The sequence below is a fragment of the Malaya genurostris genome, chromosome 3 (assembly GCF_030247185.1).
Source record: "Malaya genurostris strain Urasoe2022 chromosome 3, Malgen_1.1, whole genome shotgun sequence".
Lineage (NCBI taxonomy): Eukaryota > Metazoa > Arthropoda > Insecta > Diptera > Culicidae > Malaya > Malaya genurostris.
The window spans coordinates 128,916,020-128,933,961 of record NC_080572.1 but is presented as its reverse complement, the minus strand read 5'-3'; the positions used below and the strand labels follow the sequence as shown (position 1 = coordinate 128,933,961).

Here is a 17,942-nt window from a genome sequence, read left to right as displayed (position 1 = left end):
AAATCCTTAACTGTGTTTTTCATAGCAGGATCACGAGAACGTTGATATTGACGTCGACGAACATTCTTAAACCGAATGAGCAGTTGAAGATTGTCATCGATGATAGGAGAATTTAGTTTTGTTTGAGCTTTGGGAACTGAAAGATTTCTAGCTTCGATAATGTAATGATTCAAATTATCAATTGCTGTGTCGATGTCCGCAGAATTTTCTAAAATAGTTTCATGATCCACATGATTTTCAGTGTGAGATCTGTAATCCAACCAATTAGCTCTATGATAGTTGAATATAGAACTAATTGGATTAATTAAAGCTTCGTTGGAAAGTCTGAATGTTACAGGAAGATGATCTGAGTCAAAGTCAGCATGTGTAATCGGTTCACTACAAATGTGACTTTGATCCGTTAGAACCAAATCAATTGTAGACGGGTTTTTCACGGAAGAGAAACAAGTAGGATTACTGGGATGAAGAACTGTGAAGTAACCAGCTGAGAGTTGATTATGAAGTATTTTACCATTACTGTTATTTTGCCTACAATTCCACTGGACATGCTTAGCATTTAAGTCCCCTATTACGAAAAATTTCGGTCGATATCTTGTGAGTTTTTGCAAATCGCCTTTAAAGAAATTTTATTGTTCGCCGGTGCATTGGAATGGCAAATATGCTCCAGCGATGAAATAAGTTCCATGAATGGTTGCAACTTCGATTCCCAAACTTTAAATAACTTTAGTACTGAAAGAAGGTAAAATTCGATGTTTAATTTGCCGTTGGACAAAAATGGCAACTTCACCACCCATTCCAGTAAACCTGTCAAATCGATGAACCACATAATGTGGATTACTTTTCAATTTGACATTTGGTTAGGAAAAGTTTCTGTCACAATGGCAATATGAATTTTGTGAACTTTGAGAAAATTATAAAATGCATCTTCACTCGATTTCAAAGATCGTGCATTCCAATTTACAATATTCAAATAATTATTTAACATCACTGTTAAATTTTAAATTCATTATAATATTATTTGCAAATTGCCATCCGATTTGAAATGCTTCAAAAAGTGATGAAGTCGAATTCATTCGGATGATCATTTGAAAAAGTTGATCTTGTAGGTAGATCATTTTATTTTCAGTTATATCGCCTAAATCAACTTCATTGAAAGAAGCGAATGGCATTGAAGGAATATTTGTAGGAAGAGGATGGCCATATCTACCTATTAATAAATTGTTTTCGTTAGAAGATGAACTGCAAGGGGGTCCTGTGATTTGATTATTCACATTAGAAGAATTAAGTGGTAGATTTTTACCTGTTATACTATAGAAGACGAATTGGCAGGCGTACCTGTTTTTTTTTAAACTCGAAGAAATAGGTGCCTTAGAAGAATTAGGCGTGGCATTTGTAACGGCTTTTTGATTTTCAGGTATGTTCGACAGGACATTTCAAATAATTGGATTTACGATTTCCATCGCAATTTGAACATGAAAATTGATCAGTGGTTGCATTCATTGGACAAACGTCTTTCGAATGCGATTTACCACAATTCAAACACCGTATATCCATATGACAATTTTTGGTTCCATGGCCGAAGCCTTGGCAACGACGACATTGCGTTAAGTTTGCAATACGATTATGTCGTTTATAATGTTCCCAATGAATTTTAATGTGGGAAATGAAACGTACTTTTTCTAAAGTTTTCAAATTGTTTACATCACTTCGATTGAAGTGTATTAGGTAAAGTTCATGAGAAATTCCTGAGTGTGGTTTAGAAGTACCATTCGCTTATTTTTTCATAAGTATTACTTGGGAAGGGGCAAAACCAAGCAATTCTTTTAGTTCATTTTTAATTTCATCAGTACTTTGGTCATTTGATAAGCCTTTCAAGACAGCCTTGAAGGGTCTATCTGTTTTTATATCATATGAATAAAATTTATGAACTTTATCGGACAAATATCGAAGTAGACGTCGTTATTACCTGACATTAATCGATGATAATAGCCGATATACTACAGTCTCTTTTGCAGAATAAATCTTCAACATTAGAGGTAATTCAAGATTATGTACAGAAAATGAAAACTCAATTTGGCAAACCGCTGAAAGTGCTACGATCAGACCAGGAAGGAGAATATCAAAGCTTAAAATTGATGGAATTCCTTAAGCTTGAAAGTATTCTACAGCAGTTTACGGCAGCTTATACACCACAGCAAAACGGTGTCTTCGAAACGCTAGATTTCTGCCGTTAGTGAAGAACGATGTCGATACGATTCAAAATGAAGAAGTGTCATTCTTCCCACTATCTCTATTCGATACAAACTGTAGCGAGAATCAAGGTAAAAAAGCAGCCTGAGCCAGTTATCGAACACGTCAATCTGGACACGAATGAAAATTCGAATGATTTCAAGGATAACGCAGATGATAGTCAATATGAGGATGCTGGCTGTGATGATGATGTTCCCAGAAGTAGAATCAATTCCCTACAAACCACGCCGATCAACAAGAATAACCAAAGGCATTCCTCCCAATCATTATTATGCTGAAGGATGACTAGCAAATAGCATTGATGAACCACGTAACTATCAAGAAGCAGTGGTTAGTCTATAAGCAGATTTATGGAAGCAGGCTATGCAAGATGAGTTGCGGTCAATGCGCGAGAATAACGTTTGGGAGTTAACTGCGTTACCGCCTGGCAAGATAACTATTGGGTGTCACTGGATTTTCAAAAAGAAGGTGGGCGATAACGGCAATGTTATTAGATACAGGACGCGTCTGGTTGCGTAAGGATTTACACAGAAATATGGAGTAGACTACGATGAAGTTTTTGCTCCTGAAGCCAATAACATTTCGAGTGCTGTTTTCTATTGCCAGCCAGCGAAATTTAGTGATCAAACATATTGATGTTAAAACAGCTTACCTCAACGGAGATTTTCAAGAGACGATTTACATGCGTCTCCCGCCAGGATATGTAGCAGATGGTAAAGTTTGTCGTTTGCGAAAGGGGTTGTATGGATTGAAACAAGCCGCTTGTATTTGGAATCAGAAATTGGACAATACACTCATCAATATGGGGTTTACGCCATCGAAAAACGACAGTTGTCTTTACGTCAGGAGGAGTAACGGTACATATATCTTCATTGCTGTTTATGTTGACGATTTTGTTATTGTATGCCAGACTGCACGTGAGTACGATGAGCTCAATAAGCAGTTGAACAAGCATTTTATAGTAACGTCTTTGGGAGACATCAAGTTTTGATGTGGAACACATCTTTATTAGGGGTGCAAATCCACAAACTACACGTAGAAATGTGGTCAGGTTTTAAACACTTACAGCTCAGTCAGTTTTGTATCAATTATTAATATTATTTCATCATTTGATAGGAAATATTTCTACGTATTGATTTGAATGTTCATAGCCATGTATTTTGAATTGTATATCATTGAAATGTTGATTAATAGCTAGCAGTGTCCTATTTTGGCTGCAAAAAATCTCCGGCATACCGGATTTCCCTGCCATAGTCGACGGTTTTGAAGGAGTAAGCGATGTATCAAAGAGAGAGCATCGCTCTGATTGGTCAATCGATGCAAAAGCGAAGCTGTTGGAAACACGCGAATCTATAAATAGAAGCGAAATTAAAGCTAACGTTTCAGTCCTATTCCTAGCACGCTAGAGGTAGGTTGTTGCTAGACAGCAAGACAAAAACGTGCCATAAAACGATTTGAAGCTTTAAGGGCTGATGCCAGTTGTTAGCGTAAAACCGTGTCGCTCGCTGTGCGTATTACATTTCTCTTCATGCTCTCTCGTAAAAGTGTAAAATGACTCTCGATGTGGCCAGGTGGCCAAGAAAGTTTTGATATTTTCGTTTGACTACATCACATAAAATCCAATAAAGCTACCGCTTGTTTGGCAGCCTTGATGAGCCGATTTTATTTCTCTCTCATGTTTCGTTACGTTACCAGGGAACTAAAATGGCGCCGACATAGAAACCGACTGACTACAAAAATAACTTTCACTTAATTTTCATCGCGACAACATATATGTTTTTATGCACTAATCGCATCTAAACTAAATTATCTAGACATTGTCAGGATAGATTTTTGATCCATGCTTTTGAAGGCGAGATTTTCAATGAACGAGTTGAAAGTTGCCGTTTTCAGCTATGCAATTCTTCCTTCAAAAAAAAAGCTTTCCCGACCGCTAAAGTCAAACAATCATTCTGAAATTTTCACAGAATAATCTAAACTAAATTTTTAAGAGATTGTCTGTTGGGTTTTTTATATTCGTCACCGTTTCTGAGAAAATCAGATTTGAAGCGTGAAAATAGCCCTTTAAAACGCCCTAAAACACCTGGCCTCAGCCCTTAATTGGTATACTCTGATCTTGTGTCATGCAAGCTCGGAATTCCATGTTATGTCGTTGCCCCATGAGAAATTGACAACTACCTCTGGATAAATTTTTAGTGCTTAAGATAAATTTCTAATTTATATTAAATGAACTCGATTGATAATGAGAAATATTTTATCGCTTCAACCGAAATCGCAGAATGGTAGAGAAACTTAACGCTAAAAAACTGCTTGCATAAAAAACTTGAACACAAGCTTGGCGAAGAGAAGCTTAATATCGAAATCGCAAGTATGTACAAACATATAATTGCATACATTTGGGATATTGCTGTAATTTCGTCGGTCATAAAACAAATGCATATCAAGACAAATGATGTTCGGTGTTGGTTCGGATTGATTGAAATTTTTGATTGTAGATCATTAGAAATTTTGGTTGCCTTGTTCCACATCAACGGCTCGAACGACCCCATGGGGCTTGGTAGTTTTTTCTTGGTATTCAAGTTATACGCTCAGAAAAATATATCGCTTTGAACCAGAAATTTTATATCCAGAAGCTCTTGACTCGTTTTGGTATGGAAGATGTAAAACCATCAGTCATTCCATTGAATCCTGGCCACTTACAACCAAAAGAGGAGATAGCACTACCCAGTAATCACCAGTATGCTAGACTAAGAAGCTGTCCATAAAAGACGTCACGCTTTTTTTGACGATTTTTGACTCCTCATCCCCCCTTTGTCACAAATTGTAATAGAAGCGAAGACCCCCCATACCCCCTATGTCACATGTCACGAATTCAAAACAAATAAAACTCATCTCAATACATTCTCAATATGTATGAAAAACCATACAAATATGAGGGCAAAATCGATTTATTACATGCTGTCATTAGATTAAAAAATATCCCTAAAACTACAAAACCATCTAAATTATTTTATTAATATCAATTATATAAATTAACAAAAGTATTTGGTTGGAATTGATGAAACATTTAAATCATCTTTTTTATTCTTCCTAGGGGTACACAGATATATTATTGTTTTAGGTAAAGAATAATATTTCGTTAGTGTAGCATACATGGCTGAGAAAATAAAGACCAAAACCTCATCAAAACGAGATCACTGCCGGAGAATCTTTTCATGATCAGTTGATCAGTGAATTTTAAATCACATCGATCAATATCGGTACTGATCTTCCGTCACACAATGGGTAGTGATTTTGAGCTAAAATGATTCTTGATTTATGTAAGTTCAATCATTGGATGATTCGATAAGCTTTGATGTTGGTGGAGGAAAATCACATATGATCAAGATAAGACATGACATGATCTACGTCTAAAATCGTTGATCTCCCGCCCCTTTTCAAATGGAGAACAATTGAATAAACTGCATCAGAATCAGATAAGAGAAATTACTGAAAAAAAAATTACTGAAAAAATTGTCAGTGCATAACTTAAGTTAAACCGTTCGAAGGCATATTTTTCTTTTTTACTCATATTAGGCAAAATTTATTAATTTCTCTAATTTACCCGCTCCTCCGTGCACTTTTGCTGATCATAGCAGACATGATTTCCTGCATCATTCATTTCCGAATTTACAAGAAGAAGCTTTTACATCAACAAATACACGTTTTCCTGTAGAATGTAAACGTTTATTGTGGAGATTTTTTCAGGAAATAGGGCAAAGCAGTAATATAATTAGTTATTTCAAAAATGCGCTCATTGAAAATATTGGACGTCACATTCCAAAAACCTCACCCCCTTCCCCCTGTCACAAAAGGTCACGTTTTATGAAACACCCCCCTCCCCCTTGCGGCGTGACGTCTTTTATGGACATCCCCTAATTGTGGGTTGTTGTATGTTGCCATGTGTACTCGTCCTGATATTGTTGAGGCAGTTTCGATTCTGGGTAGAAAAACTAGTTGCCCATCGCAGGCTGATTGGGTTGAGACTAAACGTGTTTTGCGATACCTCAAAGGAACTGTTGAACATGAACTCATTCTAAGAGTAGATTCTACAAAATTGGAAGTATTTGTAGATGCTGATTGGGCTGGAGACACCAAAGATCGCCAGTCAACTACAGGTTATTTGATTCGGTATGCAGGTGGTGTAATAGGATGGTGTTCCCAAAAGCAAGATTGTGTAACACTGAGCAGTTCCGAAGCGGAGTATGTTGCAATTACCGAAAGCTGTAAGGAATTATCCTGGATATTACGATTATTCAACGATCTAGACATCAAAACTCAGCTACCAGTTACATTGCATGAAGCGTTGTACGACAATCTCTCGAAAACCATTTCCCAGAAAAGAACGCAACGAAGTATTTTCCACAGAATGTACCATTTTCCAGAAAACCATAGTCACGAAGGTATCAATTAGTAGAAAGACATGCAACAAAATGTACCATTCCCCAGAATACCATCTCCCAGAAGAAGCAAATACCTAGAACCTGTTTCCCCACAATGGAAAATAATACAGAAACAACATAGGAACAGATCTTTTACCAGAAAAGCATCTACTAAAATCAGGAGCGTATACATGGGGGGAGAGATTAAACCCCCCCTCCGAAACTTAAGAAATTATTAGGGGATACAAGGGTTAGACCGGACACGTTGTTAGACTGGACAACTTAAATATCTTATCAACCTGCTAATATTTCAATTCATAGATTGACTTTGTAAACGCGCTTGGAGATGACGCGGTAGAAATGATTTCTATAAAAACCCAGTTTTAATGGATGTTTTTTTCAATTTCTAAAAATTGTCCGATTTAGCCCCGGTCTCCCCAATATTATGAAAACACACCCCGAAATTTTTTTTCTGGGTACGCGCCTGACTAGAATGAACCAGTCCAACAAAAATAATTTTCGCGAAAATTTCGTGAATACTCATTAACTGTAATTTCGAAGGCAACTATGCTTATTTCAAGCTTTGTTAGTCTAAAGAAGACGATATCGAGGTGGTTGACGAGTTCGTGTATTTGGGCTCACTGGTGACCGCCGATAATGACACCAGCAGAGAAATTCATAGACATATTTTGGCAGGGAATCGTGCGTACTTTGAACTCAGAAAAACCCTCCAATCGAGAAAAGTACGCCACCGCACGAAATTGACCATCTACAAAACGGTTAGACCGGTTGTTCTCTATGGCCACGAGACCTGGACTATGTTGGCAGAGGACCAACGCGCCCTCAGTATTTTCGAAAGAAAGGTACTGAGGACCAACCATGGCGGAGTGCAGATGGAAGACGGAACGTGGAGACGGCGTATGAATCACGCATTGCAACAGCTGCTAGGAGCAGTGTTGCATCCAGTTTCCGTAAACAGATAATATTCACTGACGGACACAAGCGTTCCAACAGGCATCGTTTCTTTTGCAAGCTCTCTCACTGAGAAGCTGCATGTACTGTCATTACTAATGTATGAGTTTCACTGAGAGAGATATTCCGTCAGTTCAGTCTGATCCTCACTTGGAGACGAATCAACATGATTGAAATCTTAGAATGACGGTCAATTTTCAAAATTTCCGTCGTGATTATCAATTGCAAGCACAACGTTTTCTCGGTTTGACTTAGTACTTAAAAGGAAAATAAAAGTGCATTCGCAATGATGTGATGTCAGAAAATGATAATGAAGATCAAAGTATTATCATTTTCAATTTACTATAAAACTATAAACAGACCGTTTTAAAAACAAACAGAGAATGACCGATCTTTTCTCTCATTCGAAATATTTTACTCTCTGCGTGTTGCCACTCTCGCGTCACTGTTGTTCGTGTTCGCCGTACGCTACCCATGGCATGAATTCGATCAACGATGAAAGACGATCATTTTGGTTCGTGACGGAACTACTTCGTATGATTTGACGTGTAGATGATGATCACGACTCAGTGCAACTCTGGCTAGGGAAACCACCTATCGTACGGACTGTTAAAATCGGACGTCTACGATGGGCTGGGCATTTAATAAGGATGTCGGACGACAGCCCAGTGAAAATGGTTCTTGAATCTAATCCGACTGGTACAAGAAGAAGAGGAGCGCAGCGAGCAAGGTGGATCGATCAAGTGGAGGGTGATCTCAGAAGCATCCGTGCCTTGAGTGGCTGGCGACGAGCAGCCATGGACCGAGTTATGTGGAGACGTATGCTTGATACAGCAAAGGACACCCTAGGCCTATAGCTGTTAGGCAAGGTAAGTAGTCTGAAGAAGAGGGTTCTGAAAATAACGAGTTTGATAAAAAATTATCAAATTATATAACGGGTATGAAATCATTTAGCTATATTTATATAAATTCAAACATAGCTTCGTTGAATTGGGTATTTGTTTCTGCATATAGTTTATAAAGCTTGCTTCATTTAGAATTGGAACAAACTTTTGCTCATATTGTTGCGCTCCTGGTGGACGGATTTGGAAGCTCTTGGCGCCCACGTGTCGGGAATTTTGTCAGCTTCACGTATGATTTTTGACATTCCGAAAATCGACTGTACTTTGTAAACAATCAACATGGAAGCCGAAAGAAGGAAAAAAAATTGTGCACAGTTATTTGGAAAATCCATTGTGGTCTGCATCTAGGCTAGCTAAACAGCTGAAATTGCCCAGAAATACCGTATGGCGCGTTATCAAACGGTATAAGAAAACATTGACGACGATTCGGAAGCCTCAAGCCGATCGTCGGAGTCGAACTGACGACCGGAAATTGCGTGGTAAGATTTTGAAGACGATTAAGAGGAATCCTAATCTGTCGGACCGTGATTTGGCCAGAAAATTCGGTGCTGCCCATAGTACCGTGAGGAGAACTCGACTCCGGGAAGGAATCAAGTCGTATCGAGCTAGCAAACAGCCAAATCGGACTATGAAACAGAATAATGTGGTCAAAATTCGTGCTCGGAAACTATATGACCAGGTGCTGATCAAGTTCAACGGGTGTCTTCTGATGGACGATGAAACCTGTGTCAAGGCTGACTTCGGTCAAATCCCAGGTCAAAAATTTTACTTGGCAACGGCTCGGGGGGATGTTCCAGCCAAATTTAAATTTGTTTTTGCCGACAAATTTGCAAGAAAATTTATGATTTGGCCGGGCATTTGCAGCTGCGGCAAAAAAACGAAAGTTTTTGTTACAAATAAGACAATGACATCGGAACTATACCAAAAAGAGTGTCTCCAAAAACGAATTTTGCCGTTCATTCAATCCCACGACCATCCTGTAATGTTTTGGCCAGATTTGGCAAGCTGTCATTACAGCAAAGCCGTTTAAGAATGGTATGCAGAGAAAGTGGTCCAGTTTGTTCCGAAAAACCTTAACCCACTCAACTGCCCCCAGTTCCGCCCTATTGAGAAATACTGGGCAATCATGAAGAGGAGACTCAAGGCAAAGGGAAACGTTGTCAAAACAATCAATCAGATGACGACCTGGTGGAATAAGATAGCTAAAACGATGGACGAAGAAGGTGTGCGCCGCTTACTGAGCCGCGTTACAGGAAAAATTCGAGAATTCCTTCAAAACCGTGACGAATAATTTTATCCGTATTTTTTCTTAAAAGTATGAAGAAAACGCTACATTTGTATAAAAAAAGATCTTGAATACAATAATAAATAACTGAAATACAGGCAATTGTCTTTGTTCCAATTCTAAATGAAGCAAGCTTTATTAGCAAGCTAACTTTTCGTCGTTAATTTGGTCTAGTGATAAAGGGTAGTAAATAGCACAATACATTTTATATAATTATTTTATTTAATGCTTACACAATATTCTGTTCGTCATAGATGATTCAGGTCGAGACGTCGGAAGCGCCGGCCAATGCGGGGGGGGGGGGGGGGGGTGGTATGAGAGCAGCGCCCCCGCAGAAATCACCTCTGTCTAGTTGCGTGCGTTCGCCTGGATTACCCAAAGCTAGGGCCTATCCCTCAGTTAAGTCCGAACGAGCGGCAGCGAGGTCGGACAGCAGGTCATTAAAAACGATGAGGCGTAGCCGCAAAATCGCAGTAAATTAGAACAAATTCTATTAAGCAGCATGATGTTGATCTGTTATGCCAAATGATCATTATGCCAAATAACTATTATGCCAAATAACCATCATGCCAAACGATATTATACCAATAATACTATTTTAGCGACTAATGCTATGGTTTTCTGGACTTTGGTACATTCTGGGATTTTTTTTCCGGATATTCTTACTTTCTAGAGTTTGTATTTCTGGAGATTAGAACTTTCTGGGCAAAAAATTTGTGGGGAAAAAGCTTCGGTTTTTTATGTTCTGGAGAATGGTTTTCGGGGAAATGTTATAGAACCATGAAGGGTTGTATACGATGTATTTTCCCCAGAATGTACCGTTCTCCAGAAAACCATATTCACGAAGGTACTAATTAGTAGAGAGACATACAACAGAATGTATCATTCCCCAGAATGTCATCTCCCAGAAGAAGCAAATACCTAGAAACTGTTTCCGCATAATGGAAAATAATACAGAAACAACATAGGAACTGATAATTTACCAGAAAAGAAAAATATCTTATAAACCTGCTATTATCTCGATATCATAGATTAACTTTGTAAACGCGCTTGGAGATGACGCGGTAGAGATAATTTAATTAAAAACCCAGTTTTATCGGATGTTTTTTTTTCAACCCGATTTAGCCCCGGTCTCCCTTATATTATGAAAACACCCCCCGAATTTTTTTCTGGGTGCGCGACCAGTCCAACAAAAATAATTTTCCATAAAATTTCGCGAATGCTCATTAAGGGCTGAGGACAGTACCGTAAAGTGGTAAGTTTTTTGCTATTTTCCCGTTTCAAATTAAATTTTCTTGGAAACGGTGCAGAATATAGAAAAACCCACCTGATAATGTCTTCGAAATTTAGTTGAGAATATTCTGTGAAATTTTCAGAATGATTCATTGAGTTTAGCAATCGTGTTGTATTTTTTTCTGACTGAAGAACTGCTGAAAATTGGAACGCTCGGAAATGCATACCTCTACTTGTTCATCGAATGTCTCGGCTTTGAAGGCTTGTATCATAAATCTACCGTGACAAAGTCTAGATAATTTAGTTTAGATGCGATTAGTACATAAAAACATATATGTTATCGCGATAAAAATAAAGTCTTGTATTTTTCTGTGAAACAAAGTCAGTTTCAATGCATCCGCCATTTTTTTTCACTTTGGCTTCCTGATAGCATTCTGAAAAAGGAGAGCGAAATAAAATTTGCTCGACAAGGCTGCCAAACACACAGACATTCAATCTTTGTGAAAGTTGAATATTTTTTCATTGTTCATTGGAATCCATGTAATGTTCAACCCATACGATAGAGTAATGTGATAAAACTTCTCATCAAAATAATAAAATGTATGCTGGCAACCCGGTTCAGTTTGCTAATATACGAGAGAGTACAAGAGAAATACGATGCGCAAAGGGAATTGAGCGAGCCACGTCGTCGATTTAAAACTCAACACGTGACCCTCTGTCCTCAGACCTTAACTGTAATTTCCAAGGCAACTATGCTTATTTCAAGCTTTGTTAGTCTGAAAAAGAGGGTTCTGAGAATAACGAGTTCAATAAAAAAATAATCAAATTATATTACGGATATGAATTCATCTAGCTACATTTATTCAAATTCAAACATAGCTTCTTTAAATTGGGTATTTGTTTATGCATATAGTATATAGTAGCAAGCTAACCTTTCGTCGTTACTTCGGTCTATTGTACGTGTACTAACAATAGATTGTTTGGATACATTGTTTAATTTACTTACCGTCTTACTTTGAATCTTCTAGGGATAAAGGGTAGTAAATAGTACACTATCATTTTATATAAGTATCTTATTTAATGCTAACACAATACTCTGTTCGTCATAGATGATTCAGGTCGAGACTGCCGAAGGCTGCGAGTGCAACGGCGACCCGTTGTTCGGAGGAAATCACCTCTGTCTAGTTGCGGGCGTTTGCCCGGATTACCCAAAGCTAGGGGCTATCCCTCAGCAGATCATTAAAAATGATGACGCGTAGCCGCATTAGACTGTTCAGGACAACCCTATCGCGCGGTACCACCCGGTACTCCGCAAACCGCTAGACTTTCACTTGACTGTATAGCTGTCGTACACGGAGAACCCTTCGATCATAAAATTGCGATATCGCAGTTTTTGATTTTTGCGATAGTTGATTTAACTAATTTCTTTTTGATTCAACCAAAATGGTTTTTGATTTGCATATATTCAAGTAGTTGAAAAATATGTTGTTTTGAATGCTGTCAAATGCCGGAGACAGTTGAAAGCAAAACAATAATCGCAATGCAAAATCAACAACTTTTTTAGTTGAAATCTGTTCGCGTCGCTTCAAAATGTCAATGAAAACAACATCGATGATTAAAGCGTTTGGTGAAATTGTGTTCATTCGATTTGAGAAATTTATGATAACAAGTGTTTAACAGGTGTTGTGATAAAGTTAACCTCGTTTGAGATGAAAAAGATTTGGTGACAAATTAGAAAATGTTAATGAATGATCATCTCGTAATCTTTCAGGTATGAGCAAAAATTTTATGCTTCAAATTCGATCATTATTTACTTCCAGCATACTGTTTTACTTCCAGCTGTTTGTTACCGATGATGATGTTCATGCATTAGCAATAAAACGCTTTTTGACATGAATTTAATTTATAAAAGTAACAGGAGCGAAGGGTTTCAAACGCACAGAACGCGCTGCGATTGAATGGCGCGTTTGAATTGCCGTCGCAAAATTCCAATTCCTAGCGGTTGATGCACCCAAGCTCATATAAATTGACTAAAATTATCAGTGCATAACTTTAGTTCAACCGTTTGAAGGCATCATTTTAGGTAAATTTAATAATTTCGCTAATTTACTCGCCCCTCCGGGCACTTTTGCTAATTGAAAACGTTTTTCTACATCAATCATTTCCGATCGAATCAGAGGTATTTTTTTAGAATTTAGATCTTTACTGATCTCAAAACGAACAAACAAATAAAACCGATTTATTTTTCAACTAACAGAATTTTGTTTCAATAACAACACCAGTTATTTCAACTAAAATATTTGTTGAAATTGAAAGGTATGTGTCCTCACTAATTGACAGCATTTTTTTTTCAACCCTCGTTTCTGCTAATCGAAAAACAAAAATGACAGTTTAGTTAAAACAACAATCGATTAGTTGTACCAAATTTTAACCAATCGAATTCAGAAAATCAACTAATATTCTGGTTGAAATGGGATCGTGGGTGGTTCCGTGTAGTGTCGTAGTATATGAGAATAATTGCGGCTGTCAGTTTCCGTCAGATAGTATCCGTCCAGAGCATAAATAGTTCAGTTCAGTATTGTATAATTGCGGATATGCTGTCAGTATGTAGTATGTAACATTTTAACGTGTTCGGTAATAAATAAGTTTTTGTAGTCGTTATCGCTCGTGCTAATTATTTTATTTGTACTTATGACCCGCATCTACTACCGGGGCCGTCCCGATTCAAAATAGACCTTTCAAAATCGCAGTAAATTAGAACAAATTCTATTAAGCAGCATGTTGATCTGTTATGCCAAATGATCATTACGCCAAATAACTATTATGCCAAATAACCATCATACCAAACGATATAATAATAATAATAATAATATTCTAGCGACTAATGCCTTCGTGTGGATGGTTTTCTGGACTTTGGTATATTCTAGGAATTTTACTTTCTCGAGTTTGTATTTCGGGAGATTTGTACTTTCTGGGCAATGAATTTCTGAGGAAAAAGTTTCGGTTTTTACGTTGTGGAGAATAGTTTTCGGGAAAATGTGATAGAATCGTTCAAATATTCGATTTTAATAATAATAATCATAACATAATCATAATTATTCTCTCCATTTTTTACATGAATTTGATTGAACTTGTAGAAGTGACACCAGTCCTGATCATTTCGGAATTCAATATGGTGATTTGGATGAAGCAACTAATGAACCTTCAGGATCTGCCGCCAAAGATAACGAGATCATAATCAACTACAAGAGAACTCTTTCTCCAATAATGGAGGAGAGCGAAGATGAATCGTTTTACAACAGAACTTCATGTTACAAGGAGACATCCAACTATGTCGAAAGCACGAGGTATAATTTCAATTAGTTCAAGTCAAGTTTTCTGAGACATCAATGATTGTTTCTATTTATTTACAGCACTAGCTGCATGGAATCTTTCACAGCAATGGGATTGAATAAGACCTTGATGGCATCAAATGATACTTTATTCAATTTTGAAGATGTGCTAGACGAAATTCTTTCACCCCGAGTACCATCACAATCTCATACACCAACTAATCGAGATAGAGAATATTCAGATTATTTCGTACGCTCTCCCCGCCATGAAACACCTTTTGAGTTGATAAGCACAGTGGATTTATATGATACTCCAAGAACACTAGATTTAGCTACACAGCGCGTTCGAGACTTTTCACTTAGTTCACCTGGCGATCCAACCAGGGTCGATTTCTCTCAAGATTCCTCTTTTACACTTGAAGAAAAAACCTGTATTTCGATCAGAAGACCCAATGAAGATGACGAGAGAATTTCGGAAATATCTGAACCATGTTTAGTATCTTCGACTTCATACTGTAATAAGCAAGAAGACAACAATAGCCTTATGGATGAAGAAATAGTTTCTTTGGAGGAAGATTCATTCAACGAAATTCTTAACAAGGAAAAACCGATAGAAAGCGAGCAGTATGATCATGTTTTAGGATTACAATATTCTACTGAAACTATGCTGAATATGCAACCACCAGAGCCAGATGAGAATTTTGATCCGGCATCTAATTTATCAAATCCTGAACATGATGCGGTATACTTGCATAATAAATTGAATATGGAAAACACCTACAACAATCGCAACTTAGAGGAACAAGTTGTAATTGAATCTATTGATCGGTTCTTGCTTAAGTCCAGGAACATTAGTTTGCCAGAAGATAAAAGTACAAATCCCTTGGTTAATGGCCATTTAAATAATGGTAAGGTATCCTGTAGATCTGATGGTAATACAATTTGTATAAATTATGAAAAATAAAAGTGAGCGATAGATTCAGCAATGTTGTTAAAAATAAGAAAAGGAAAATAAAACTGAATAAATCTGTTAGATATTTATTAACAGTCGATATGTAAAAATACATGCTTGTTCTGGTATACAAATTCTAATAGCAATAGTGTTCCATATTCTTCCATAACTGAAACCCATAAAGTTGGCTTAAGTAATCACGTAAATTTTATTGGAAACCAATAAGATGCAAACAACAATTGAATGTTTGTTTAGATTGACGTGAAACTAGTTTTGGCATACGCTGCCGTTCTATTTCTCAATATTTGAAGCACGAGTAAAACTATTCTGGGGCTGCCAGTTTTTCTTGTTATAAATTGGGCCAACACCCAACATCTCGTCCAACGATTTTTAAGGGTTTGACAGCAGTTTTAAATCAATTAGGAATCATCAGAGCTTTCTTAGTTATCAATAACAGCACAATGAGAGCTTATTTTGATAAATAAGGATAATTTGAATGCTTAGTTGGATTTTTATTAGGTTTAAGAATAAGTATTCAACACAATTGCAAAATTAAGGGCAAAGTCTAAAGATAACATCGGGAAAAAAATTTAAAAGAAATTTTGAAAAAATCTTAGGATTCTTCATGTTTTTAAGTTTGCTAATCATTACTCTAATTTCATCATAATTTGTCTCAGTAATGTCATCTTGAGACAATATTTGGGTTGTAATAGTGATATTGATTTCAACAGGACTCATAAAATTGGAAAAGTTGTCGACTTTCATCTCATCCACCGTTGGCAGGGAGTATTTCAGTTCCTTCTTTGAGAGCTGAAACTGGTTTCTGAGGACCGGTATAGAATCATAGAAATATTTAGAATATGGATTGAATTGTTCAGTGAATCTATGTTTAATTTTTCTTAAAGGTCCTTAACTATTCCATAGTAGCATCTCAAGAACGTTGATATCAGCCTGTAAGCTTGGAGCGAAATCAATCTTCAGTTCAGCAACGCCATCGAACGGCATCACATTCAACATATCATGTCAATTGTATGGGTGGGCTGTGCTGCTATTTTGGCTCGCACGAATTTGACATTTCTCTCCCCTACTTTTATGTACGAGATTCGATGCGGACTCGCCTGAGTGCGCCATGTTCGCAAAAAAGGATGTTGCCAATGATTTGTTCGGAAAATGTGAGAGCTGAATATTTTGTTAATATGATGCCTTTGTTTTGGTGTAGGTGAAGGAGAATTGAATTTAGTTTGAGCTTTTGGAACTGAAGCATCCTAACTTCAATAATGTAATGATTTAAATTATATATGGCAGTATCGATATTTCCCAAAACTTTTTTAGGGTTTACATTATATGAGATCTGTATCCTAGCCGGTTAAGGCGGCTTTCGATATGAGATTTGTATCCTAGGCGATTAGTTCTAAGGTGGTAGAATATATAACTAATTGAAAAAATCATAGCTTAATTTGTTATCCTGAATGTTATTGGTAAGTCTTCTAAATCAAAGTCAGTTCACTGTAAATGCTTCGAAGCGCGAAGCGTACGCGGTACTTATTTTGGAAAAATGCTGAGATCGAATTGTAAACAGTAGTCAGCTGATTTATTTTCGCATTGTATGAAGGACACTACTGCCCTCTGTGTTGAAAAAAACTCACACCATTCCACTTTACCGATCGCGAGTAATCGTGACCACGCTCTTATGTAACATACTGTATGATAAAATTTTCAGTAGTATGAAACATCCACATATAACTCAAAATTGAAGTTTTCTAAAACTTTTGGTATGAACCGCATGAATTGAACGAATCATATTAATGTCATAATAATTCCCAACTAAAATTAGGAAATCCTACACTGAGAAAAAAGTTATAGTAATCGTAACCGGTTTTTCATGGTCAATTCAACTATACGCTTAAATAGTAGCAACGACCATGATATTAGAATGTTCACCATCTATATTGTATAAAGTAATAGATAACAAAGTCAACAACTTGACTAGACAATTTGTATTTATGACTTTTATGGCGTGGTCAATATGACAATGGTTGTCATCTTTAAAAAATGAACAAATAGTTAAAATGACAATCAGAAGCGAGGCTAAATTGTTTTTGAACACAATAATTTCGAGAAGCAAAATAGTTATTGCTACCATATAAGCATGTTCTTTGGAACAATATAAGAATGTTAATGAGATTTAATATAAAGTTGGCTAGACGAGTGTGAAGTATGAAAGCACTTTTCATGTTGTTTGCATCAACAGAATATATGTAGGAAACTCATTATCGTATAGTTTTTTTTCAATCGACTATGTATTCCATTTTTGTTAACAACAGTAATAAGCGCATTTACTTCATAATCGGTATATGAAGATTCATTGTAGCGTTGACGTTGACAACAAAATAGTGATAGTGCTTTATTAACATTGGCTTTGGTATTGTAGGTAAGTAAAGTAAGTCTTGTAGCTTATCTCGCTTCTGTAGTTGAAATTGAATTTTTCAACAATTCGCCGACAATGGCTTTGTTTTTCAGGGAAGTCGCATAATTATGCAAATGCGCGTCTCGTAATCAAATCATTAGTATATTTCGGTGGTAGACAAACGGAAT

At 36.9% G+C, this 17,942-nt stretch overlaps 1 protein-coding gene across 1 annotated transcript in view; it reads left to right on the top strand.

Moving 5' to 3' along the window:
- The window catches only part of LOC131433733 (uncharacterized), a 90,487-nt gene extending 72,906 nt beyond the window's left edge, over window positions 1-17,581 (top strand). Inside the window, exons 6-7 of the mRNA XM_058600310.1 lie at window positions 14,201-14,410; window positions 14,477-17,581. Of these exons, the coding sequence (XP_058456293.1) occupies window positions 14,201-14,410; window positions 14,477-15,359 (1,093 nt within the window). The 3' untranslated portion in view covers window positions 15,360-17,581. The remainder of the gene's footprint in view (window positions 1-14,200; window positions 14,411-14,476) is intronic.
- The last annotated feature ends 361 nt before the right edge of the window (window positions 17,582-17,942 follow it).